A 22,385-nucleotide genomic window follows, 5' to 3' on the forward strand; every position below is an offset into this window, starting at 1 on the left:
CTATAGTTCTCAGGCGCCTGGACAGATATTTCCGGCCGTCGCCTTTGATGTATAGAACTCATACCTACATCTGAAATCCAATGCGCGTGCGGTACCCGTTCGTGCCATGGTATCAAGGACGGTGCTGAGCAATGCTACACCATGGGACCAGTGAAGATCGGCGCGTAGTTTATGTCCCTCGTTGGCCAGAGGCATACAGGAGATCGCCTCAAGAGTAGCACTCGTTGACTAGGGATGCTCCACGCTTGTAGGTCTTCATGGAGCCACCGGTCAAAGGTGCGCAGGCAGGGCGCCGATCAAGACGAGGATCGCCAAGTCGAAAACGCCGAAGAAAGAATGTCACCTGTCCCGGTCTCTTCGATCTTCAAAACTTCGATCACAGACGATTGCTCAGGCTTTCGAATTCTCCACGTGCCTTCTTCACATATTGTTGATTTTAGCCCTGGTGCACATTAGCTGGTTATCCCCAATCTTGAGAATGAGGGGACGAGCGAGTCATACAGTCAAGAAACTCGGCTGCAAAGTTGATGCAAATATTTCCGTCCCATGTCCCCTTTCCAAATTTCTTGACCCTGCCAGGTAAGCTGGCCGTATCAAGCTCCTCGAGCCGGTGGACAATGCCTTGTTGATCACGAAAGCCCACAATAATCTTGGGGACGCCCAGTAGGAAAGACTGAGCCCAGAACTTCAGGAGTTTCCGCTCATATTTAACCATGTCTCGGTCATTCCTGATCTCGGCTGAGGTTTTAAGCTCCACCCAGTTGATCGGATCTTCTTTGCGGTCAGGTTTGGAATCCCAAACTATCAGATATGGTTAGAAGGTTCAACCCCGATTGAAGAATGACAGAAAGGGGCTTCTGTTCTTGATTTCTTACATACCGGCGTCAACTTCTCCACCGATCACTAGCCGGGTACTGCCGATTCCTGTCCGAACGATGGAGCAGTACTGCGCATTGTTATTCACGACCAAGTCTTCACGACCCTCAATCTCGCTGCGGGAAGTTGAATCCCATGTCTGATTGAGAAGGGACAGTGTCTCGAACTTGTAACCTACATTTGTCAGAGGGTGAAGACATAGCGGGGATGGGGCTTGAATAGACAGTACCCCAGTATGCCATCAGTTCCTGGGAAGCCATTCCCGGAGGCATCCTCTGATTGTGCTGTATTTGCTTTTGCAGGTTTTTGTATGCATTATTTTCTTCGATGAATCTAGCACCTGTCAGAGCCATTCCTGATTGGGATGGAAGGTTTCGAGGCCTACGTACATCGTTCCCTGAAATTTGGAGGTCAGCCGGCGATCGCCAGAGTTACCATGGCTCTGGACGCCGGGAGTTCATTCACTCACCTGGAAATTGGTCGCGTTCATTTCCCACCTACACTTGTGTGAGCGAGGCTGGTCAAGCCGGCGAAATAAAGTAGAGCGCACTCACCCGTTCATCGTATCAAACGGAGCGGTCAGGATCTAGGTGACGGCATTAGAGAGGACTTCCACATGGGTCCCAGTCGATGGTTCGACTACTGACCTTGGTCATCATGCCTCTCCAGGTGATGATGTCGGTCTCGCATTTCTTCCCCGTTTCCTTTTCGTGAGCAATGATCGTCTCCAAAAGGGCATCTAGATGTTCATCTGCTGCATCATCCAGTTTTTGGAAGGTATCAAAGCCGCGATTTAAATCCGCAGGAAGACTGGGCGGGTAGTAGTACCGCAGGGACGGCTCTCCCAGATGAAATTGATGGTCATCATCGTACGAAAAGCAAGTGATTTCCTAGACGATCGTTACGACCCGACACATGCGGTTAAAAGAGAGAGGGAAACGAGCGCACCCTGGGACGTCGAATGGAGGTGCTGGCGCCATAGAATCGGCCGATGGGCTGCATGTTAAAAACCTTACGAGCCATTATGATTCAATTAATTCCTCTGAAAAGCCGTGCATTGGCTGGTCCTGCGTGGCCGGATATGGGGGTAAACACTTTGAACTGATCGAAGAGAGAGTCGAGGATCTAGTAGTAGTTATTAGTTGTAGTTATTAGTTGTAGTTATTAGTTGTAGTTATTAGTTGTAGTTATTAGTTGTAGTTATTAGTTGTAGTTAGTAGTTAAGTAAGGGTAAGTCCGGAGTTTGGCGTGGTAGGCAACTAACCAGCTTGCCTTTCAGCAGTAATTCTCCCCCCCCCACTTTGACCTTCTGATTCCCTGCCGGATTTTGAGAACCAGTGCAACCACCACGGATTGGCTTCAACTGCCTACTATCTTCTTGCAGTATTTGAACTTGGTTTGCAGCTCTCGCAGGGAGCCCAGAAATCAAGATGACTTCGCGCATCGACAAGACTATTGCCCGTCAACGAGAAAAGTGACTGTCCTCCATGTTTGTGCTTGGCTGGCCCACGCTCTACGCTGGGGTTCAATTATCAGGTCTTTGAGTACTAACCTTGATTCGCTGTCTCCTCCAGGATCGCCTCCGGGGCTTACTACGAAGCGCATCAACAACTACGTGTTATCGCCGCGCGATACATCAAGCAAGCGAACTACGATGCTGCCGCGGAGCTTCTGGCTGGCGGCGCGACCGCCCTTTTGAGAGCCGGGTCGCAACAAGGTGCATCCGCCAGTGGAGGAGACCTCGCCATCATGCTAGTTGTCGAAGTGTACACCAAGGCAGGCTGGGAAATCCTGGGAGGGGATAACGACACAGAGGGCCGAGCTCGGAAGAGTTAGTACTGAAGCCGCCATGAATGGGGCGAACCTTGGCTGACGACTGTCGTTCATAACAGAGCGCCTTATTAAGCTTCTTCATGAGTTCCCCCCGGAGGAACCCACTCGCAAGCGGTTTATCCAGGAGCTGATCGGCTGGAGTGGGCGGTTTGGGCCCTTGGAGAGAGGAGACCCGGAATTGCATCATGCAGCCGGATCAGTTTACGCCGAAGGTCCGTGTTTATGTCGAGCCTTTTTCTTGAGATGGTTCGTTTCTAATTACAAGCTGCAGACCATGAACCGTACGATGCCGAGAAGCATCTCATCCTCGGAACGTCTGAATCCGCCGAAACTCTGGCAAAGCTCGAGTATGAATGGTACACTAATGATGAACCGCACACTGCGGCTATCTATGCATCACGCGCGGTGTTTCCATACATTCTAACGGGAAACTTGCGCAATGCCAACAAAGCCCTTCTTATCTTCACATCGCGGCTTTCTGCCTCCAATCCCACTCTTGGCTCACAAGGGATTAGCAGTGCTAGTACCGATGTGCGAGTCTTTCCCGCGCTGCCGTTGCTAAATTTCCTCAACATGCTGCTTCTGACGATTCAGCGGGGTAGCGCAGACCTGTTCAAGCAGCTCACCGCGCACTATGCGGCGCAGATCCAAGAGGTCGGTCTATGGGATGACGCATTGGCCCAGATTGGGGAGCAATACTTTGCGATCAAAATCCCCCGGCAAGGTAACCCGTTGTTGGATATGATGGGTAGCATGTTCTTCGGAGGGGGTCAAGAGGGTGCAGGAGGTAGGAGGGTACAAGGAGGCCGGGGACCATCGAGAAAGGTTGAGGCGGCGCCGGCGAATCCGGAGCTCGACTAGACAGAATGCGGTTCCTCGTAACATAGGTATGCAGGAAAGATTCGGGTTGTTGCGAACAAGCATGCATCTTTATCCGCTTGCACTGCCTGCTATCAGAGTCCTGCGTCGCTTTCCGGCTCGTACATCCAATTGTCTTCGTCCAATTCTGCTACTTTGTTTCGGAGGCTTTGGTGGACAAGGTTTAGAATTTCTGCAGAAATTAGCGTGGTGCGGTGGCCGGCATGGAAGGCAAGGTTCATCCAGGCTATATAAGATTGGCGATAAAACCAATGTATATGACACTTACCAGCTGGCTCGCTGCTCAATTGGCGGTTGCGGCTTCGGCACATCATTTCAACCAAAGTTGCCTCAATTTCTATATCCCGGAAAGAATCGCAGTTAGCATAAAGTGAACTTAGCCCAGGGTTTGGAGAAGTAATGGTGTTGGCAACGTACTCTCTTTTTCACGTTGGCTCATACCTGCCTGCCCCGAAGGATTGGTACCTCCAGCGCCAGGGCCTCCAGACACGCCTCCGCCCTCGACATCCTCCATCTCCTCTTCACCCTCCCGTCCAGCAATTGGCGGAAGAACAGGGATATCAAGCTTGTAGCCGCCATTCTTGTCCCGGGTCACGATTTCTCCGTTGTCGATCGGGCCAGAGCTCAGGGAGGACGTGGATTCGGACGCGGCGGCAGATATCATGTGGGAGGAAAGACCAGAGCTGCCATGACTGGCGGCACTGCCAGTAGGTGGCACTGAAGCATTAGAAGGGGCGGTGGACACCGGCCGTCGGCTGAGGTGATGATGGAAGATATTGCGGCGGACGGAGGTAGCTCCCATTGCGGTCAAATATGTCAGTTGACCTGACAGAGGAAGGCAAGTGAGATAAGAATGTAAGTGGCACCATATGAAAGCGATGCCGATGGTTAGGAGATTGATGATTGAAAATGTCTGGTGAAATCGATGTGAATTGGAGAAAGGCGGAGAAGGAACGGATGTATAGGTACCTATGTGAGCATGTACTGTACTGTACAGATACCAAGACATAACATACATACATACCGTATATATGGAAATTCCTCTGATACTCCCGGTCCAGAGAGTAATGTATGTAATATTCCGTCATGTCTTGTCAAGGCGAATTAATCCCAATCGGGTCAAATCCGCATCGAGCTCGACGCGTCGGTTTTCGCGTCCTTCTCGACACCGGCCTCATTGCTATCTCACCACACTGTCCCTGCGCATCCCAGTTCTTTGACCATGGCCCCAGCCGAATCATCAGCTAGCGCTGCCCGCAATGGCCTCAAGCCTGTCACAGCAGGAGCCCCGCCTGACTACGAGCTGCCTTGGTATGCATGCAACAAATCCTTTCGACTCCCCGAAGTATAGCTCTGACGGATAGCTACCTGCAGGGTCGAGAAATACCGCCCTGTCTTCCTCGACGACATCGTCGGAAACACAGAGACTATCGAACGGTTGAATATCATTGCGAAGGATGGGAATATGCCCCATGTGATTATCTCCGGAATGCCGGGTATCGGAAAGACGACTTCAATCCTGTGTTTGGCAAGACAATTATTGGGCGACGCATATAAGGAGGCAGTCTTGGAACTAAACGCTAGTGACGAGAGAGGTATGTGGCTACAAGTGGTTCACGGAAGGCCATCGGTGTCTAACAAGCCCTCCAGGTATCGATGTGGTCCGCAATCGGATCAAGGGCTTTGCCCAGAAGAAAGTCACCCTGTCCCCAGGCCGTCACAAGGTTGTCATCCTTGACGAAGCGGATAGGTATGTATACAGACGGGACTATTTCATGACTCTTCTTTGCCTGACTATGTGTCCACTCGTGTTTTAGTATGACGCCTGGTGCCCAACAAGCGCTGCGACGAACGATGGAGATCTATTCGTCTACCACGCGGTTTGCATTCGCTTGCAACCAATCAAATAAGATCATCGAACCTATTCAGTCACGATGTGCCATCCTTCGCTATGCCCGTTTAACCGACGCTCAGGTTGTCAAACGGTTGAAACAAGTTTGCGAGGCCGAGAAGGTGGAACATACCGAAGATGGAATTGCCGCCCTGGTGTTCAGTGCCGAAGGAGACATGCGTCAAGCAATCAACAACCTTCAGAGTACATGGTCTGGCTTCGGATTTGTTAGTGGAGACAATGTTTTCCGGGTGGTTGATAGCCCCCATCCTATCAAGGTCCAAGCAATGATCAAGGCTTGCTGGGAGGGCAAGGTGGATGCTGCCTTGGAATCGTTGAATGAGCTGTGGTATGTTCTACGATTAGTGACTACATTGGGGTTGGTCAAGAACAGCACTACTAACCTCCTCCATAGGGACCTAGGATACTCCTCCCACGACATCATCAGCACCATGTTTCGTGTCACCAAGACTATCCCAACGCTGTCAGAGCATTCAAAGCTCGAGTTCATTCGAGAGATCGGCTTCACCCATATGCGCATTTTAGATGGCATACAATCCTTGCTTCAGTTGAGCGGGTGCATATCAAAACTCTGCAAGATAAACATGAAGCCACAGTTATTCGACCCTCCTCAGGCCTAAGCAACGAACAAAAAAAAAAAAAAAAAAAAAAAAAAAAAAAACCAAACGACATTTTTTCCCCTGGCATATCCTTTGGTTTGGTTGGTGTTATTGGGCGTTGGAATAGCATAGGCAAAATGACTCTTTATTCTTTTGGTTTTAGGCATTATCACATTCACATTAGACTACCTAGGATAAATCACAATACCGCCAATATGTTGATGTGCACTACGGCTTTGTGCGAATTGACAAAATCTGAACCTATGACATATCTTCCTATCATTTCAATATGGGAGCGGACGGCATTTTCGCACCCTCCGGTGGCTTGTTTTTGCTCTTGAAATCATCACACATTTGTTCCATGGTCACCCATTCCACGCCCTCATGCTTGTTGATATGCTCGATGATCCTACAAATAGATCAGCACTCAAAAGCTTATCATCAATCATCATGATCGGGGTTAGCTTACCTCTCGTGCATGAGAAGAACATGTGGGCGGCCCGACACATCCGGATGGATGGTCATGGGGAAGACAAACTCGTCATATTCTCGATAAAAGTAGTCGAAGTGGTCCTGTAGCCAACCGATCAGCTACAGATCAATGAGGGAGATGTCGGAATTGGGTTACAGACCTTCCAGATATCCTCGACATCTCTAGGGTTGACCCATCCGTGGCTGTTTGGGGCTGACTTGATAAACATCATTGGAGGCAAGTCGTCGATGTACCAGTTGCCTGGGATTTCTACCAAACCGGTGTCTTGACCGCGATTCAAGGGTTTCATCCAGGTTTCAGCCTTCTGGCTGTAATCAATCTTCGTCCAGGTGTCCCCCGTACGGAGCCAGTACATCTGGCAATCGTGATGGGACATGGAGTGGTCGTATTCCACTCCATAGGAAAGCAAGAGGTTCGTCATCTCTTTGCTCGTTTCCCACCACGGTGCAACCATCCCGCGGGGTGGCTTGCCGCAAAAGTCCAATATCATACGATAGGTTTTATCCAGGATGTCTCGCTGCTGCTCCATCGTCATATCTGACGGGTTCTCGTGGCTGTAGCCGTGCAATCCAATCTCATGGCCGGCGTCCCGGATCTTGGCGCATTCTTCGGGGAAGGTCTCTAGAGAATGACCAGGAATGAACCACGTTGCTTTGATGTCATATTTCTGGAACATCTTCAGCAGGCGCATGGTGCCAATGTGGCCAGCCCACAAGCCTGTCGATAGAAATCAGAATCTGCGACTCTTTGCATTCGTACGGCGACCAAACTTACCCCGACTGATATCATTAGCGCTGTCTTCGCCACCGTATGATCCCAGCCAACCTGCCACGGCGTCGATATCTACTCCGTAACTGACCAAGACTCGTTTCTTGCCCATGGTGTCTTCTTGCTGTGTTCAACTTGAAGGGATGATGTACGGATCGAGTATAGACAAGGTTCGAGCGTTTTCGCCAAGATTGCAGGGACAACCTATGGAACAATGCGCCGGGTATGAAGTACGATATTAGAACAGTGGACGATCGTTTGGAGGGGAGACTGATTTCTATATTAACGAAACTATCTAAGAGTGGGGAGGCCTAGCGATGATAAGGGATGTGGCTTATCCTTACTAAGGCCGCCATCTCTGTTTCCGACCTCCTCTTATCGCGTCTCATCTACTCCAAGTCTCCAACTCGCCTTTGGTTGTTACTCCAACGTGCATCACTGCATCACTGCATCACTGCATGACCGCATGCCCCCACCCGAGAACCGAAAAGTGGGGGAGGCTCTGCAGGGTACCTCCACCATTCCACATACTGTGTGCGCAGTGTACTCAGTTCCCAAATATCAGACGGGTTAGGTACTCTTCCCTGCGCATTGCCCTCTCCAGATTCTCTCAATGGCGCTTGCAGCTCCTAACACCTTCTCCTCATTTAGCTTCAGCCCGATAACCTGTACCCCAACTGGGTGGTCTTCAGAGGCCTTTACATCGTAAAGGCTCCAATTCCAGGTGTCAAGTTCATTCCGTGGTTGATATGGCTCCTCCGGAAGGTCATCCATACCTACTCTCGTCTGGTCGATTGGAAGAGTGATCGCGGGATAGTCGAGTAGATTCCAAATCTTCGTGTAGCCAACCCATCGCACTTGGCGATGGGGAATCGCCAAGTGCGGCATGATGGGGGACAAGAGAACATCAACCGGTTGTCCCGACGCCGATCGTGCCGCATTCCACTTGTCGAGGTATTTTTTCTGCAGTGCAACTTTTTGCTTATTGAGTTGCCAGTAGTCGTAGACCGAAATGGCCTCCCCGCGTTTGACCAGCGCTTCCACGTGGGGGATGAGTGGCTCCCCGGCTGCATCGATGTCGCGACGGATATCTTCACAGCCATCAGCCGTATAGTAACGATCCATGAGCCGGATATATTCTAAATGGTCCGACGCATCCCAGACAAGCAACTCATGGCCCGCGGCTTGCAATTTCGTGGCTAACTGTCGGAGCACCCTCTCGATAGGAGGGTGGACCTTCACGACGCCGTCATCCAGAATCAAGCCGACTACCATGGGTCGAATTTGTACGGACTGGAAAGCCCGCTCGTTCCACTCGAGAGGAGCGCATCTGGGGTCCCGTTCCCAAGGTCTGGCGTTGGCTATCAGCCGACTCACGTAGCATATGGAAGACAGATCTCGAGCCATTGGGCCAATGGCGGAAGGAACGTGTTCCTGTCCCTCTGTGGAGACCGGAACTCCGTAGTATGGAAGCCTGCCGCTCTGCTCCGAGGTTATTACTACGTACCAGGGGTTGGGATTCATTTCTCAAGAAAGGTCTTGTCCTGGGTGGGCAAAGCAAAGGGCCAGACACTCACACTAGGTTTGAATCCGTACAAGCCCATGATACTCTGAGGAATCCGGACACTACCGCCTATATCGGTTCCTAGACCTAGAAGAGAGCCCTGTAAGGCCAGGAGAACACCCTCCCCGCCGGTCGAGCCGCCCGGTGTAAATGCAGGATTTCTGGGGTTGACTGTCAGTCCCCATAAAGGATTCTCCGTTTCTGCCCACTTCACAATCATCAGACTATACTCCCATGATATGACTGGCTAGAGAGGGAGGCATACCATGATACTCTGCGGCAAATTAGATTTGGCCAGCACGATGGCACCCATGTCTTTCAGCATCTGAATGAGAACGGCATCGTCTGCAGCAGGCGCAAAGGAACGTCCCACATAGCCAAGAGTGGTGTCCACCCCTTTGACATTGAACTGATCCTTCACGGTGAGTGGGATACCGTGGAGCGGTCCCTTGAGGTGGCCGGTCTCTCGGAATTCGCGATCCAATGCTCGGGCCTGTGCCAATGCCTCTTCAAAAACCACTTCTGTGAGGCAGTTGGTCTATTGATGCACTACCGTAGTTAATCAGATGTCTGAGGGAGGGCAGAGCCTTTTATCAATTCATACCAGTTGATGCGCTATCACAGCCCTAGGATGACGAACATCAGTTCAACTCGGGGTCTGCAATCCCACGGGAGAGAACGTGTACCTTTTGATATAAGCCAGGACAACTTGCTCGGCGGTGAATTCCCCAGTCTTTAGCCGTTCAAGCAAGGAGCATATACTGTCAATCTCCGTGATCTTGTGCGAAAGAGGATCGTCCTGAAGACATGAGCGATCCTGCACCCGGTGGACCTGAGGGGGTCGCTGGTCCACATCCGAGACTGTATAGGGCTTCAACAACCGATCGCGCTGGGAGCGTTTCTCGGCGACGATCTGCATCCATGACTGGTGACTACCCATGTTGTGTTGCTCGAGAAGTGAGGACGTTGATTTGCGGGTATGGGCAGTATGTGATCGGTGACGCTATTTATATGGTGGGGGAGAGAGTTGGGGTACATTTAAGAGGGATAGATATAGAGAGATAGTAGGTAGGTACTTCCTACAAAGTACTGTACAACTTAGGGTATGTATGTACCCCGTAGATGTCGATGATGTACTGATACCATACCGGAGGACGGACGGACAGTACGGTCCGACGGAGTGCCTTGATGCCTTGTCTTCCCGTAACGCGGGGGCCTCCGCGGCCGGCCCTTTTTTTTCGTTTTTTCTCTCTCCTCTGCCCTTTCTCCAGATCTTCTGCACCTGGCCCGATAGTCCTGCATAATTCCTCTTCTTGTTATTTAATCATTGCTTTTATCTTGAACAGGTATCAAAAAGTCCACACCCCCATCCCGCCGATTGTCCTGTGGACCGGTTCTACTCGCTCTAGTCTACTCCGTTCATTTCATTCAATCGAACCGGTCTGGAATTAATTATGCCAGCATGAACCCGACCTCGGATGCCGCCGTGCCAACCCCGACGGGGGCCATTCGCACAGATTCCCGAAGGAAGGCATCGGGGACTATCGCGAAAAGAGCGTGCGACCAATGCAAATTCCGCAAGATCAAGGCAAGCAGACGTCTTCCCCCCCTTCCTTTTGCCACTCCAACTCCAACAGTGGGGGTGGGTGCTAACCTAGTCAGTACGGCTCAACAGTGCAGTCTGTCGCACCCATGTAAGGCCTGCGTTTCGATGGGCTTTGATTGTACCTTCTTTCAACCGCAGAAGAAACGGGGTCCAACCGGACAGTGAGTTTTATCGAACCAACTGAATCTCGTCGTGGATCGATTGTCGGATTTTTTCTTATCTTTCAATGTCATTGGAACCCCCAAAGTCGCGTATCGCAAATCCGACAGCAGCAAACCCATTTGCCGCCCAAAAGCCCGCGGCCTCAAGCCGGCTCTCAATCGTTTCCCGCCCCCGCCTTTCCCTATCCACCGGACGCCCCGTTGCCGGAGGGAGAACAGCTCGGCGCGGTTCCTCCCATGCAGGAGCCCGCGCCGTGGCACATGTCCGCTGAACCTCATCATCTGCCCGTCGACCTTGCGCCTGCCCACGCCCCTCCTCCCATTGCGCCCGGATGGGGTGCAGATGCCTCCTCGGTTGATTCTCATAGCAACAGCGGAATCAGCTGGAATGAGAGAAACGATGTCGAGTATTGGCTTCCCGATAATCTGGATGGCCAGATGCCAATCTTTGATTTCCCGGGTAGTAATATCTACCTGAAAACGTCCCTGCCGTCCATCATACAAACCGACGCGGCGGATCCGGCGCGGTTACCTCAACCGGTCGAGTCTTCGAATATCCCCGTGCCAAGTGTTGGGCCCTGTGCCCCCGAATCGGGTGGACCGAAGACAATATGGCCCCCTTCCATTGTCGAAGCAAACATGATACCCTGGATCGACGTCTACTTTGACCGCTTGCATCCGACCTTGCCCGTCTTGAATCGGTCGTCCCTGTTCGTCCGAATGTTGTCCCAGGAGCACCGGAGAAACCCACAGTTTGGCTCGATGTTATTGTCACTGTGTGCCTTTTCCTTAACCCAACCAATTGAAATTGACGAACGCCCGACATCTCAATCCCGCGCCGGTCAGGCTAGATTAATGATGAACGAAGCCACCAAGATGCGGAGCTGCTCTGATTTCGGGGAGCATCCGACTATCGAGGCCGTTCTAACGAGCTTCTTTCTCTTTGGCTGTCTCTTCGGCAGCAACCAGCATAATGCAGCGTGGCTCCGTTTACGAGAAGCCCTTGATCTCGCCGCTACCTTGGGTCTCAACAACCCCGACTCTTATAGGGAGCTTTCTAGTGAAGAGAAGGGTCAGCGTTTGCGAACGTATCTTGTTTTATCCATCACGGAGAGGTATGTCTTCGTTTCTTCTCTATATCTTGCGCCTCAATCTAACTTGCTTGTTGCCCTACCCATAGAGCATATGCGCTGCAGCGGAGACACCCCATAACCTTTTGGGGAAAGCCAGGGTTTAGTATGCGCTCGGTTCACGATTTCATCCACAGCGCAACGCATAGTCTGGTATCGGGTATCATTGTCCACAATGAAAAAGATGCCAAAGGCATGATGGGGCTAGCCCGTTTAATGGAACTGTTTGATGCAGTGGATGAGGACGTCGTGGATTGCTGGAATCGACGATGCAGCATTAATGCTGGATATTGCGACAGGCTTACGGAGGCGAAGGCCCTAGCCATTCACCAAAACCTTAGTCGTGTCAGTGAATCGGAGCGATATAAGGGGTACGACTGGTTTGAGCGCAGCAAGTCTGCTTCAGGTGGCTCTCGCGGGGCCCATCCGGCCATGGGTCTGCGGGAGACCCAATGCGCCGATGTCTTCATCACCAAAAAGTGGCTCCAAAATCGTGTATGGGTTTTATGCTCTGCACATGGTATTCTGAAGCCCACGTCAGATCACGAAGAGCTCTCTTTTACCTATGCAGTTTCCGTTGCCAAGGACACTCTAAGGATTTGCCAGTCGCTACGCCTCAGCTCCATGGAGGCACATGGAATAGGCCTTGTGAGTATTTGACATCAACAGGGGACATCTCTTTCTCTCCAAGCTTACCGGACCAGGTTGAAAAATTGTATGATATCGCCGTCAGTGCTATTAGTGTATCGCCCAACGCTCGGTCCCCCGGAGGAGATGGACTCGTTCTTGGCCCCACCGTTGAGAATGCGCCTGGCTCTGGAGTATCGTCTACAACCCTGACAGGGTCGATATCGCAATCTCCGCGCGCCGCCTCGTTATCACATTCCCTGGCCGAGGATTTCTTATTGCTGCTAAGCAGTCTCCGGGGCGGCAATCACCCATTCTTGGAAAAGTACAAGACGTTCTTGAGTACTTCGCATACAGACGACAAAGCAAGCGCGAGCTGGACTCCCTCATAAAGCATGTCTCTCGAAACCTGGGTTTTGTAATAATTTTTTTTTTTTTTTTTTTTACTTCGTCCCTCTCCCTATCTGGATACCTCCTTTTTGCCGCTGTCATTTGCGGCGATACGAGATCACATGTTTATATCTTAATTGGGACTTATTAACTCCCGGATGAGGATCAAACCGATGAACGCGCATATCTCAGGCTACTGAGGATAAGAAATTTGTGTTAATTAGGTATTTATTCATACACGCCAAGGACGACGGATTTGCCCCTCACCCCCAAAGGCCTTAGGACACGGATTTGCTCGGAACTACCACGGTCTGCCCGTGTAGAGAACACTTGCCCGTGCGGGCCCGTTCTGAAGTTTGATATTGTCGCCATTTCCACGCCGGTACTTTAGCATCATACATCTCGTCGATCTCTGCAAAGGTCCGATTTTTGGTTTCGGGCATGAAGAAGTAGGTAAATACTAGAATGCACGCCATGCAGCCTGCAAAGATAAGGTAGGCCCTGGCTCCTAGGTTTGCTGCGTCAGCCGTCGTTAGCTGCGGAACGACGAGCGTAGTGATCACGGCGGTGGTTTGCGCGCAGGCAATTGTATAGGCCATGGTGTGGTGGCGGAGCTTAGGGGTTGCGATCTCCGAGGGCATCAGATTGGACAAGGGCGCGAACGAGGAGGCCCAGAAGAAATTGAATATGAAGGACAAGGCTGCGATTGCCTGGATTGACTGCACTTCGCCTCGGTTGAACGCCAGGCCCCCGGCCACGGCGTCGATGATGAATAGGGCGCTCATCCCTACTAAAGCGGTTGGACGACGCCCCCTTTGGTCGATCACGAGTGGTGCAGCTATCGCCCCGGCAAGTGTGCAGCATGATGCGATCACTGTCAGAGAGAATGGGTCCCTGGTACCCATCTCGGCCAGGAACACCGTGCTGTATGTCGTAGACAGGATCACGCCAGATATCTGATTCAAGGAGTAGAAAGAGCCGGCAGTTAGGGTTCGCCGCAGGTGATGCCGCGTGAAGATCTCCCAGAAGTCTCCACTGGCTCGCAGTTTTCGCTCGGTCTGTTCGCTGAGCTGGATTATGCCCAGCTCTTCTTCTACCGCCTGTGCGCCGAACCCGCGCAGCTTCTGCAGGCTCGTCCGGGCCTGCTCCATGCGGCCTCGGGCGACCAGCCACTGGGGGCTTTCCGGGAGAGGTAGTGTGCAGACAAAAAGAACCCCAGGCACGGCGGACTGAACCGCTAAGGGGATCATATAGGACCCTCGGCCCCCTAGTTTTTGGGTCCCGAATACCACTATTGTTCCTATCAACCCGGCCATCACATTCAAGATATTGATTATCGAAACACTCCGGCCTCTCATAGAGGAAGGGACTACCTAGTCAAATACAAAGTTCAGTGATACCAGACAACCTATTGAGGTAGGGTGGGCTTATTCTCACCTCAGACAAGTACAAGGGGACAGTGCCATTGGCGATACCCATGGCGATGGCGTTCACAAACCGACCCGAGACAAAGGCTGCCAAGTTCGGCGCGAACAGTTGAAGCAACCCTCCGCCCACCGAGACGATATAGGCTATCAGCACGGGGGGTTTGCGACCCAGTCGGAAGTTCAGAGGCGAAGCTGCGAGGCCTCCGAAGATTGAGCCCACCAGCGGAACCGAGAAGATGATGGTCTGATTGCGAGCCGTCATGGAGTACACGCCCGTTTTAGGATTGACCCCTTGATATCGATCCACCTTAGTATTCAAAAACGAGTCAGCCCTCACATATACAGACATATCGTCGGATGTGCCAGCGAAACTCACAAAGGGCTCTAACGCAGCCACCGGCGATATGATCTTATCATCGAAGCCAAACAGGAACGACGCAGCCCCGAAGACCACGCAGGCCAGCATCAACGCGAGATTGACGGCCGGTTTTCCTGCCGACGCCGGGATCTCGTCGGGAAAGTCCACATGTTGTACCTCAGTCGACTTGTTCGACATAGCCCGGTGGAAGTCGATTGACTCCGAATCCGACGAGGCCGTCATTTGGGGGGACGCAACGATGGGAGGGTCGGGACAGGACCACCACCGCTCTCTTTTCGCGGGAAGATTTCACGTCATCCCGTAGGAGAAATGAGGGTGTGGAGCAGTGGGATAGGATCGGCCGAGACCTTGCCAGAATTCCCCAGATCGGTTCAAGTCACCTCTCCCCCAGGAATTAGATGTTTCACCGGCGCCGGTTACGGAAATGGTATAGAACATGGAATTTCAGATAGACAATGTCCGTCCGAACGGGAGGCGTTTGGAGATCCACTTTGCTGTGCCCAACATTGGATGCACCGATACGGTCCTCCCAGTATCAGTATTCCGATCTTCTGTGAACCCGAACAATTGGCTGAATGCTTGCAGAACGTTCTTCCCCCTGATTCACCTGGCCCGCATGGCTTGCGCCTCCGCCACCGCATTGACTTTGGCTGCCTAATTTTGGGCCACAAGGGATTGATTTTCCCCGAAGAACCCCCGGAAATCATCTTCCCAGCCATGGATCCCGGTGGGGACTACTAGAATGCAAGTGAAGCCTATAAGAAATGACCTAGTCGAATCGCATTATTTGATTAATTATATATGTATCAATAGTTTTCATGTACCCGTCCCACCCATTCATGATTATAAACACTCTTCCGCTTCTATTAAACATGTCGAGAAAAAGAGACAACTCAACTTTGCATTGCAAGAGGGCGACAACGGCCTGTCATTTATGATATTTATGCCAGAATACACCGGACCAATGCAAAAGTCGTCTCAAACCCGCCGGAGAACTTGAAATGATAGATCTTACCGGGGGTATGATGGAGAGAGGAAGAAAAAAGGACGAAAGAAAAGGATATAGAGAGTTTGCATAAGAAGCCGAGTCAGGTAAGTTCTGGTGGCTATCGCGATTGCCAGAATTTCCACCCTGGCAATGCTTTGCGACCATCACGCTGGTAGATGCGCCAGAAATAGACCGGTACGCCGGCGATGATGAAGGCTACAACGATGAGGGTCTGCAGGGGTTCTGCAATGACCGCCCTGCTTAGAAGAAACAGGCTGACACAGCAGAAGATGATGGGATTGGAGATCCACGTCTTGTACGGCCGCTCCAGGCGCGGTTCGCGGATCCTCAGGACGATGAGGCCAAGCACGGTGAGGAAGTAGAAGGTATAGCCGGCCACGCCGTAGAAGGTGACCAGCGTCCTGAATTCACCTACAACGACGTAAATGAGCGTTATTGCACTGTTCAGGGCCATCGCGTAAATCGGTGTGTAGCCGATCCGCGTATCTTCTCCGAAGATGCGTGCGGTGAATTTGCGGGCGCACGAGCGGTGCTGCAATCGGTTGCTTGACCCGCTGCTAGGTGATCCTCGGGTCCACAGATGGCCAAACACCGTAGGCAGGTAACCTTCCTTGCCGGCGGCATAGACCAAGCGTCCGCTCGTGAAGATCGTGGCATTGAGGGCGCCGAAACAACTGGCCGAGACGATCAACGCAAAAACCAGAGCCCCGACGGACCCAAAGACCTTGTCGCCGAACTGAACGACGACCGTGTTGCTCGCCTCGATGGTGGAATGGGGCAGGACGAGGAAATAAGAGATATTGGCGAGGAGATAGCTGAGAATGACCAGCGGCATGGTCGTGTGAATGACACGGGGAAGGTCACGATTGGGGTTTTTGAATTCGCCCGTCACATAGTTTGTCTGTTCGTTCATTAGTTCCCGACTGTTTCGAAAGAAGGGAGTCTTCAGGCACGTACATTGTCCCAGCCGTCAAAGGCCCAGAGGCCTGCATACAGAGCCAGCGCCCACGCCGACACGTCCGTACTCGTGCCCTTGAACCAGCCGGATTTCCACTCCTCACTTGCACTGCCGCTCGATGACAGACCGGTGATCGCCACGACGATGCCGATGACGGTCACCCCGAGCAAAGCGATGAATTTGAAGAACATGAGAACGTCGCCGAGGCGGGTAGCCGCCCGGGTCGACGCGCAGTTCAGCAGGGTGACCACCAAAACACTCCCCACGGCGACGCCCTTGTTGATCCAGGGGTTGACCTGCTCGACCTCGGCCCCCACCACAGCATGGACAACATACTCTCCAAATATGATGGCGATAATGGCCGCGCTGCCTGGTTTGAGAACGAGGACGGCACACCAGGTAAAGAGAAAGCCCGCCAGCTCCCCAAAGATCTTGGAGAGGTATACTTGGGACCCACCGTTCAGAGGAATCGCGCCTCCTAGCTCCGCATAGCTGGCCGCTCCCGTCCACGCCAGTAAGCCGGCGACCACCCAGGCAATCAGCGACGCGCCCGGAGAGCCCGCGTTGACATTGACCTGGCTGGGGGAGGAGAAGATGCCGGAGCCGATGATCAGTCCCACAACCAACGAGAGTCCATTTAAGTAAGTCAGGGTCTTGTTTTTTTCCAACGAGCCGTCAGCGGCCCCGGCCTCTCGATCTAGTGCCGATGGGGCGCCCAAGGGAGCATAACCGCCGGCGGTCTGCGACAGGGGAAAGAGCGTTCTCCCAAAATCGAAAGCAGACGATACCGAATATGATCGAGCCGACCTGGGTTGCCCGGGGTCGAATGTTGTGTGTTGGTAGGAGTTCGATAGAGGATCCTCGTCCTCAAGGGAGAGCTTGCGCGACGACGAAATGCCGGAGGGGGAGGAGGAGCGGGAGGACCCAGCGCCGGCGGGAGAGGAGGCGAGCGAAGCAAGCTCTAGTGAGTCGCGCGGAGCCCGATGATGGTCTGACCGGCTTTCAGCACCGGAAAAGGGCACATGGGACATGGCGATCGAGGGTCAAAAGGAGAGAAGACAGGGAGGCGAGATTGGCATGTGAGCAGGTCAAAGATCATAAGACAAGACGGGGTCCATCCCATCGAAGGGCGGGCGAGTGGGAAGTCAGAAGGAGAGAAGTGTAGAAACGAGAAGAAGGAAGAGTGTGTCCGTCCTCCGTCAGCACCCAAGCTGGCTAGAAACAGGAAAAGAAAAGTGGGAAGTTGAAGCAGAAGAGGGAACAATGGAAGGAGAGGATGACGATCGGCCCCTAAAGAGGCCTAGCGGGTTGACGCCTGCCGGGCCCTTCTTTTTTTGCCTTCTCTCTCCGCAAACCAATTTATTCTCTTTCGTCCATTGTCTCTCTCCTTCATCATGAAGTCTCGCCTTTCCAATCCAACCCTCTTTTCTCTCCGTCCGCCATGTCTCCCCGTTAACTCCCTCCGTCGTCCGCACTGCCGTCGCTATGGTGCTTCCGCTCCGCCCTCTTCTCCGCCGCCGCGGCGTCGATGGATGCGACTTGCGCTCGTGAGTATTACAGCGGCGGGGATCGGTGCGTATATCCGGTCTCAGCAAAACTCCGGGTCGACTATGTTAAATCCGGAGCGGTTCACCCCATACTATCTTACATCGAGGGAACCGGTCTCGTCCACGGGGAGCGTCTTCACGCTCAAGCCGTCAAAGCCTGACGAGGGCAATCGTGCCGTCTATGACGAAGCTTGGAGGACGGGTGTATGGAGCGTGATGTTCAAACAGCCGCAATTGCAGATTGGAAGGGACTATACCCCTCTCCCGTCCGTATCGATCGGCACAGAGGACGAGGACGAATTGCGGTTTTTCATCCGTAGAGACCCCTTTGGCGAAGTATCCCGGTATCTGCATAGTCTGGACGTAGGGACTCCCATTGAAATCCGCGGACCCAAGATCGAGTGTCCGGTGCCGGCCGACACTCAGCAGGTGTTGTTTATCGCTGGGGGCACCGGTATAGCCCCTGCTCTTCAGGCGGGATACACGCTGCTTCGCCGCACCAGCAGTACTCACAAGCCACGAATTCACATTTTGTGGGCTAATCGCCGCCGGGAGGATTGTGCCGGTGGAGTCAACGATACCACGATAGCCAAACCTCAGCGGTCTTGGTTTTCTGGGTCTCCTCTCTCGTCAACTTCAACCCCTGCGCCTCCTCCCACCCATGTCTCGCCCATGGTCCGGGAGCTAGAGGCTCTCAAGACCCAATATCCTGGTCAGGTCACGGTGGACTATTATGTCGATGATGAAAATGCATTTATTGAGAAAAACGCCATCCTGGAATTCACCAAGTCGGGTTCCTCCTCCAGCGGATCTCCCCCACGCAACATGATCCTAGTTTCAGGCCCGGAGAGGTTCATCGGCTACATGGCCGGCCCCAAGCTATGGGCACAGGGAATGGAGCTGCAAGGACCGCTGACTGGGATTATTCGAGAGCTCGACTTGAAAGACTGGGCTGTGTGGAAGCTATAATCGATGGCTTCAAGAGACAAAACGACTGTAGAATAGTATAGACATGTGTGTACATTATTTATCTTCCATCTTATAGATTAATGGACAAGGACAGAGAGCTGGGTCAACTTGCGAGGGCACCTGTGTTCATAAAACTGGGCGGTACTGGTGATCAGCTTCAATCCTCCTGGATGACTCTTCGCTGCGTTTAACACCTGACCTCGAAGCTTCGCGGATCAGCCAATGACGTTAGTCGCGTTGGTGAGTCACCATCATCGCCGCCCCAATTCTCTGCAGGAAAAGTGAGAAAAGTGCAAAGGACTGCTACTTCTCCTAGACCATGCCAGCTGAAGCGCAGACAGGTTAAGGAGCAGACAAGGCGGGCTGCGGCCGGTGGATGCCTGGTTGTGTCATGTGGCAGGCATCAATCGCGCTGGGTTCTTTATTTAGGTCTCGGCGTTCAACTACAATTCAAGTCTCTAGAATACCATAAATACTATTGTACATCCAGGTTCTATCTATACAGTCCCTAAGACACTCTCCTCCCCATGCCCCTCATGAGTGATTGTTTTAATCCGATCAATGGTTCTGTCCAACGACATCTTTCCTGCGCTTTAACTCCAATACCTCATCGACCGAACGACTGACTAGTGCCGCGAGCCATTGAGGCGCACATCAATCTTCAAATCGTGCAGTTTCCCCAGGTTTGATCCATTGCTCTAGTTCTAGCATCCGTCACTCGTCAGTCATTCATGAAGGGACGCGGCGGCTACAACGACCTACACGACGAGGACTCATAAACCATGCAGATGTCTGCGATGGGTCCTCTCTGGGACGGTCCCTTTGAAAGGGCGTCAGAGAGGGACGGAATGAATGGGGTCCATCGATGCAATAGCTTCGTTGGCGGCTCATTTTCCAACACAGAATCTTGCCTGCCGTCAGCCATATGAAGACCCTCCTCAGATTGAAGCGTTCACTTACTTTTCGAAAACGACGCCCAAAACGTCTTCCACATCTCCACTCTCCCCTTTGCCGGTGATCTTCGCCAGCGCGTCGGCCGCGGACCGCAAATGCTCCGCCGCTGTGACAATGTCCACCTCTGTCTCCGTATGGCTACCAGGTGTCGACGGGGGTGACTGGACGTCGGAGGTCTCGGCTAAGAAATCGTCTAAATGCTGCATGCATCGTTGTAAGTTCGAGCTTTGTCGATGAGTTACTCCCAGGGAGTCCTCCCAATACGACATGTCATACTGCCCACCATCCTCGCCTCCACTGTTCAACGGAGAGGCAATCTCCTCGAATGTTGCAATCAGCCCCCGAAGAAAAGCCTGCAATTGGCCCGGATCTGTCTGATCCGTCGACAATTCCGCCTGCGCTTCTTGACAAGAGATACCAAAGATGCGCGAGCTCGGCACCGCCGGAAAAAGGATGCCCAGCGTGGCGGCCAGGAAAGGCGGCAGTCGATCACGGCGACGGTGGTCTTCGACCGTGGGCAATCGATCGCATTTGTTGACGGTGACAACGAGACATTTCCCCGCCTGCACACAATCATTCGCTGCGTCGATGACCTCTGGGTCCGCAGAAAGGCGATACGGTGCCGCGCCGTGGTCCCCTCCCTCCAAGGAGACCACCACGATCACCACGTCAGACTCTAATGCGCGAGCCTTGGCGCGGCGAATCCCTTCCTTCTCAATGGCTCCGATCACCACTGACTCCTGACCGGTTTGGTTGCTTTCCGATCGGATGCCCGCCATATCGCCTAGCTTACAATACCAGCCGCCCAGATCGACGCCGACGTCCACGATATCACGAGTGGTGCCTTCTTCCGTGCTGACGATAGCAGCTTCCTTTCCCACGACCCGATTGAGGAGGGAGCTTTTGCCGGCATTGGGGGCACCCAGCAGAGCAACCTTGATGCCGTGGCGCAGCAATTCGCCCTTGGACGCATTCTGAATATGCAGCCCGATCTGAACCCGTAACGCGTGCACCTGCGACGCGACGGAGAGAATGAGCTCGTCGGAGGACTCGTCAAAGTGCTGGTCCTCGGAAAAATCAATCAGTGCCTCGAGCTCGCCACGTCCGTAGAGAAGTTGTCGTCGCCATTGCTCGTACCGCTTGGACAGAGCATCGCTAGTCCCTCGCACAGCAAGACGACGCTGCTGTTCAGTATCGGCCGTCAACGTCTCGCCTAACGCCTCGACCTGCGGCAAGTCCAGCCGGTTATTCAAGAAGGCCCGACGAGTGAACTCGCCCGATTCCGCGTATCGGATGAGAGAGTCAGGTCGGCTGGTATTGGCGATCGCGGTCAAGACCGCTTTTACAATGGCGGGTCCGCCGTGCAGATGGAGTTCCAGAACATCCTCCCCAGTGACTGTCTTCGGTCCGGGGAAGTAGAGAACCAATGCCCCGGAGTCAAGGATGCTGTGGTTGGAAGTGATATCTCCCGTGGGATCATATAGGGTGCGCACTGCCGCAACCCGTGGTCGTGGAAGTGGCGCCTTGGGGCATAGAGCTCGATAGATCTAGAGGGGTTGTTATTACGTTTGCGAAGCAGCCCCGGGGAGCATCTTTCACGCGTACCGAAACACAGGCGGGGCCAGAAGCCCGCACCACGGCGATGGCAGCGCGACCAGGTGCCGTCGAGAGCGCATAAATAGTCGATTCCCCATCTAACATGAAGCAATTGGGAATCGAGACGGAGAATTCCCGGGGCCATGGTATGGAAGGAAGCTGGCGGCGGACGACATCAGGTCTAATCCGAGCCGCTGCGGAGAAACAGCTGCGAGCAGCTGGGCGAGAGGGTATCGCCCTCCGCAGAGTGCGGAGCACGAATGCTCGCATGCTCGCATGCGTAGTGTGGATAGCGGAAGAGCGGGGGAAACAGGACTCAGCGGAAACGATCACATCCAAAGAATCTCGAAGATCTAAAAGGTGAGTCGAGAAGAAAGCAGAGTGGAAGCCAATGATTGGGCCCCATGATGTCACGTGATGGATATCCTCGGATCACGTGTGTCCTTGAGACTCTACGGCGGGGAGATTCTACTGGCGCGCATGAAGAAACAAGAAGATAGAACGTAGATGAATGTATGGAGGATTTACCAATCGCAAAGGCGTCCCTTCGCCACGCCCGCGCACCGAAAGACGCCGCCCCAAGTCTCTCCACCGTGTATAATGGCACTACAGCCAGAATGGATTTATGTACAGAGCAGAAAAAGATTAAAACTCAAACAGAAGCAAATGAAAGAGCTTGAAAGCATGAGGCGTTGTGACATCAAACCG

The 22,385-nt window shown here is 52.9% G+C and overlaps 11 protein-coding genes across 11 annotated transcripts; 4 read left to right on the forward strand and 7 right to left on the reverse strand.

Moving 5' to 3' along the window:
- Positions 1–296: 296 nt before the first annotated feature.
- On the reverse strand, positions 297–1,899 carry KD926_007573 (DXO/RAI1 family decapping nuclease; the record flags this gene model as incomplete). The annotated part of the gene is made up of 9 exons (XM_053100439.1): positions 297–442; positions 502–801; positions 880–1,050; positions 1,106–1,209; positions 1,266–1,273; positions 1,346–1,373; positions 1,431–1,462; positions 1,524–1,766; positions 1,825–1,899. 9 exons carry the CDS (start codon positions 1,897–1,899, stop codon positions 297–299), a joined length of 1,107 nt encoding a protein of 368 aa, XP_052955880.1.
- A 407-nt stretch (positions 1,900–2,306) lies between these two features.
- Positions 2,307–3,570, forward strand: KD926_007574 (protein GET4; the record flags this gene model as incomplete). The annotated part of the gene is made up of 4 exons (XM_053100440.1): positions 2,307–2,350; positions 2,451–2,707; positions 2,769–2,921; positions 2,981–3,570. The coding sequence occupies 4 exons, from the start codon at positions 2,307–2,309 to the stop codon at positions 3,568–3,570; spliced, it is 1,044 nt and encodes a 347-aa protein (XP_052955881.1).
- Positions 3,571–3,662: 92 nt separating this feature from the next.
- On the reverse strand, positions 3,663–4,390 carry KD926_007575 (uncharacterized protein; the record flags this gene model as incomplete). The annotated part of the gene is made up of 3 exons (XM_053100441.1): positions 3,663–3,760; positions 3,857–3,925; positions 4,006–4,390. 3 exons carry the CDS (start codon positions 4,388–4,390, stop codon positions 3,663–3,665), a joined length of 552 nt encoding a protein of 183 aa, XP_052955882.1.
- Positions 4,391–4,810: 420 nt separating this feature from the next.
- On the forward strand, positions 4,811–6,120 carry KD926_007576 (replication factor C subunit 4; the record flags this gene model as incomplete). The annotated part of the gene is made up of 5 exons (XM_053100442.1): positions 4,811–4,899; positions 4,963–5,183; positions 5,239–5,338; positions 5,406–5,828; positions 5,895–6,120. 5 exons carry the CDS (start codon positions 4,811–4,813, stop codon positions 6,118–6,120), a joined length of 1,059 nt encoding a protein of 352 aa, XP_052955883.1.
- A 258-nt stretch (positions 6,121–6,378) lies between these two features.
- On the reverse strand, positions 6,379–7,472 carry KD926_007577 (polysaccharide deacetylase family protein; the record flags this gene model as incomplete). Its single annotated transcript, XM_053100443.1, has 4 exons — positions 6,379–6,508; positions 6,569–6,672; positions 6,732–7,309; positions 7,367–7,472. 4 exons carry the CDS (start codon positions 7,470–7,472, stop codon positions 6,379–6,381), a joined length of 918 nt encoding a protein of 305 aa, XP_052955884.1.
- A 458-nt stretch (positions 7,473–7,930) lies between these two features.
- On the reverse strand, positions 7,931–9,864 carry KD926_007578 (amino acid/polyamine transporter; the record flags this gene model as incomplete). Its single annotated transcript, XM_053100444.1, has 5 exons — positions 7,931–8,842; positions 8,938–9,132; positions 9,190–9,462; positions 9,529–9,550; positions 9,611–9,864. The coding sequence occupies 5 exons, from the start codon at positions 9,862–9,864 to the stop codon at positions 7,931–7,933; spliced, it is 1,656 nt and encodes a 551-aa protein (XP_052955885.1).
- Positions 9,865–10,386: 522 nt separating this feature from the next.
- On the forward strand, positions 10,387–12,840 carry KD926_007579 (CeGAL family transcription factor; the record flags this gene model as incomplete). Its single annotated transcript, XM_053100445.1, has 4 exons — positions 10,387–10,691; positions 10,778–11,806; positions 11,872–12,469; positions 12,526–12,840. The coding sequence occupies 4 exons, from the start codon at positions 10,387–10,389 to the stop codon at positions 12,838–12,840; spliced, it is 2,247 nt and encodes a 748-aa protein (XP_052955886.1).
- Positions 12,841–13,116: 276 nt separating this feature from the next.
- On the reverse strand, positions 13,117–14,866 carry KD926_007580 (sugar transporter; the record flags this gene model as incomplete). Its single annotated transcript, XM_053100446.1, has 2 exons — positions 13,117–14,211; positions 14,276–14,866. The coding sequence occupies 2 exons, from the start codon at positions 14,864–14,866 to the stop codon at positions 13,117–13,119; spliced, it is 1,686 nt and encodes a 561-aa protein (XP_052955887.1).
- Positions 14,867–15,750: 884 nt separating this feature from the next.
- On the reverse strand, positions 15,751–17,642 carry KD926_007581 (putative amino acid transporter; the record flags this gene model as incomplete). The annotated part of the gene is made up of 2 exons (XM_053100448.1): positions 15,751–16,554; positions 16,611–17,642. 2 exons carry the CDS (start codon positions 17,640–17,642, stop codon positions 15,751–15,753), a joined length of 1,836 nt encoding a protein of 611 aa, XP_052955888.1.
- A 363-nt stretch (positions 17,643–18,005) lies between these two features.
- KD926_007582 (cytochrome b5 reductase family protein) lies at positions 18,006–19,127 on the forward strand (the record flags this gene model as incomplete). The annotated part of the gene is made up of 1 exon (XM_053100449.1): positions 18,006–19,127. The coding sequence occupies one exon, from the start codon at positions 18,006–18,008 to the stop codon at positions 19,125–19,127; it is 1,122 nt and encodes a 373-aa protein (XP_052955889.1).
- A 956-nt stretch (positions 19,128–20,083) lies between these two features.
- Positions 20,084–21,947, reverse strand: KD926_007583 (tRNA modification GTPase; the record flags this gene model as incomplete). Its single annotated transcript, XM_053100450.1, has 2 exons — positions 20,084–21,628; positions 21,687–21,947. 2 exons carry the CDS (start codon positions 21,945–21,947, stop codon positions 20,084–20,086), a joined length of 1,806 nt encoding a protein of 601 aa, XP_052955890.1.
- Positions 21,948–22,385: the final 438 nt, after the last annotated feature.

This window comes from Aspergillus affinis (assembly GCF_023601865.1).
Source record: "Aspergillus affinis strain CMG 70 chromosome Unknown NODE_45_length_233477_cov_87_579804, whole genome shotgun sequence".
NCBI classification, from domain to species: Eukaryota; Fungi; Ascomycota; class Eurotiomycetes; order Eurotiales; family Aspergillaceae; genus Aspergillus; species Aspergillus affinis.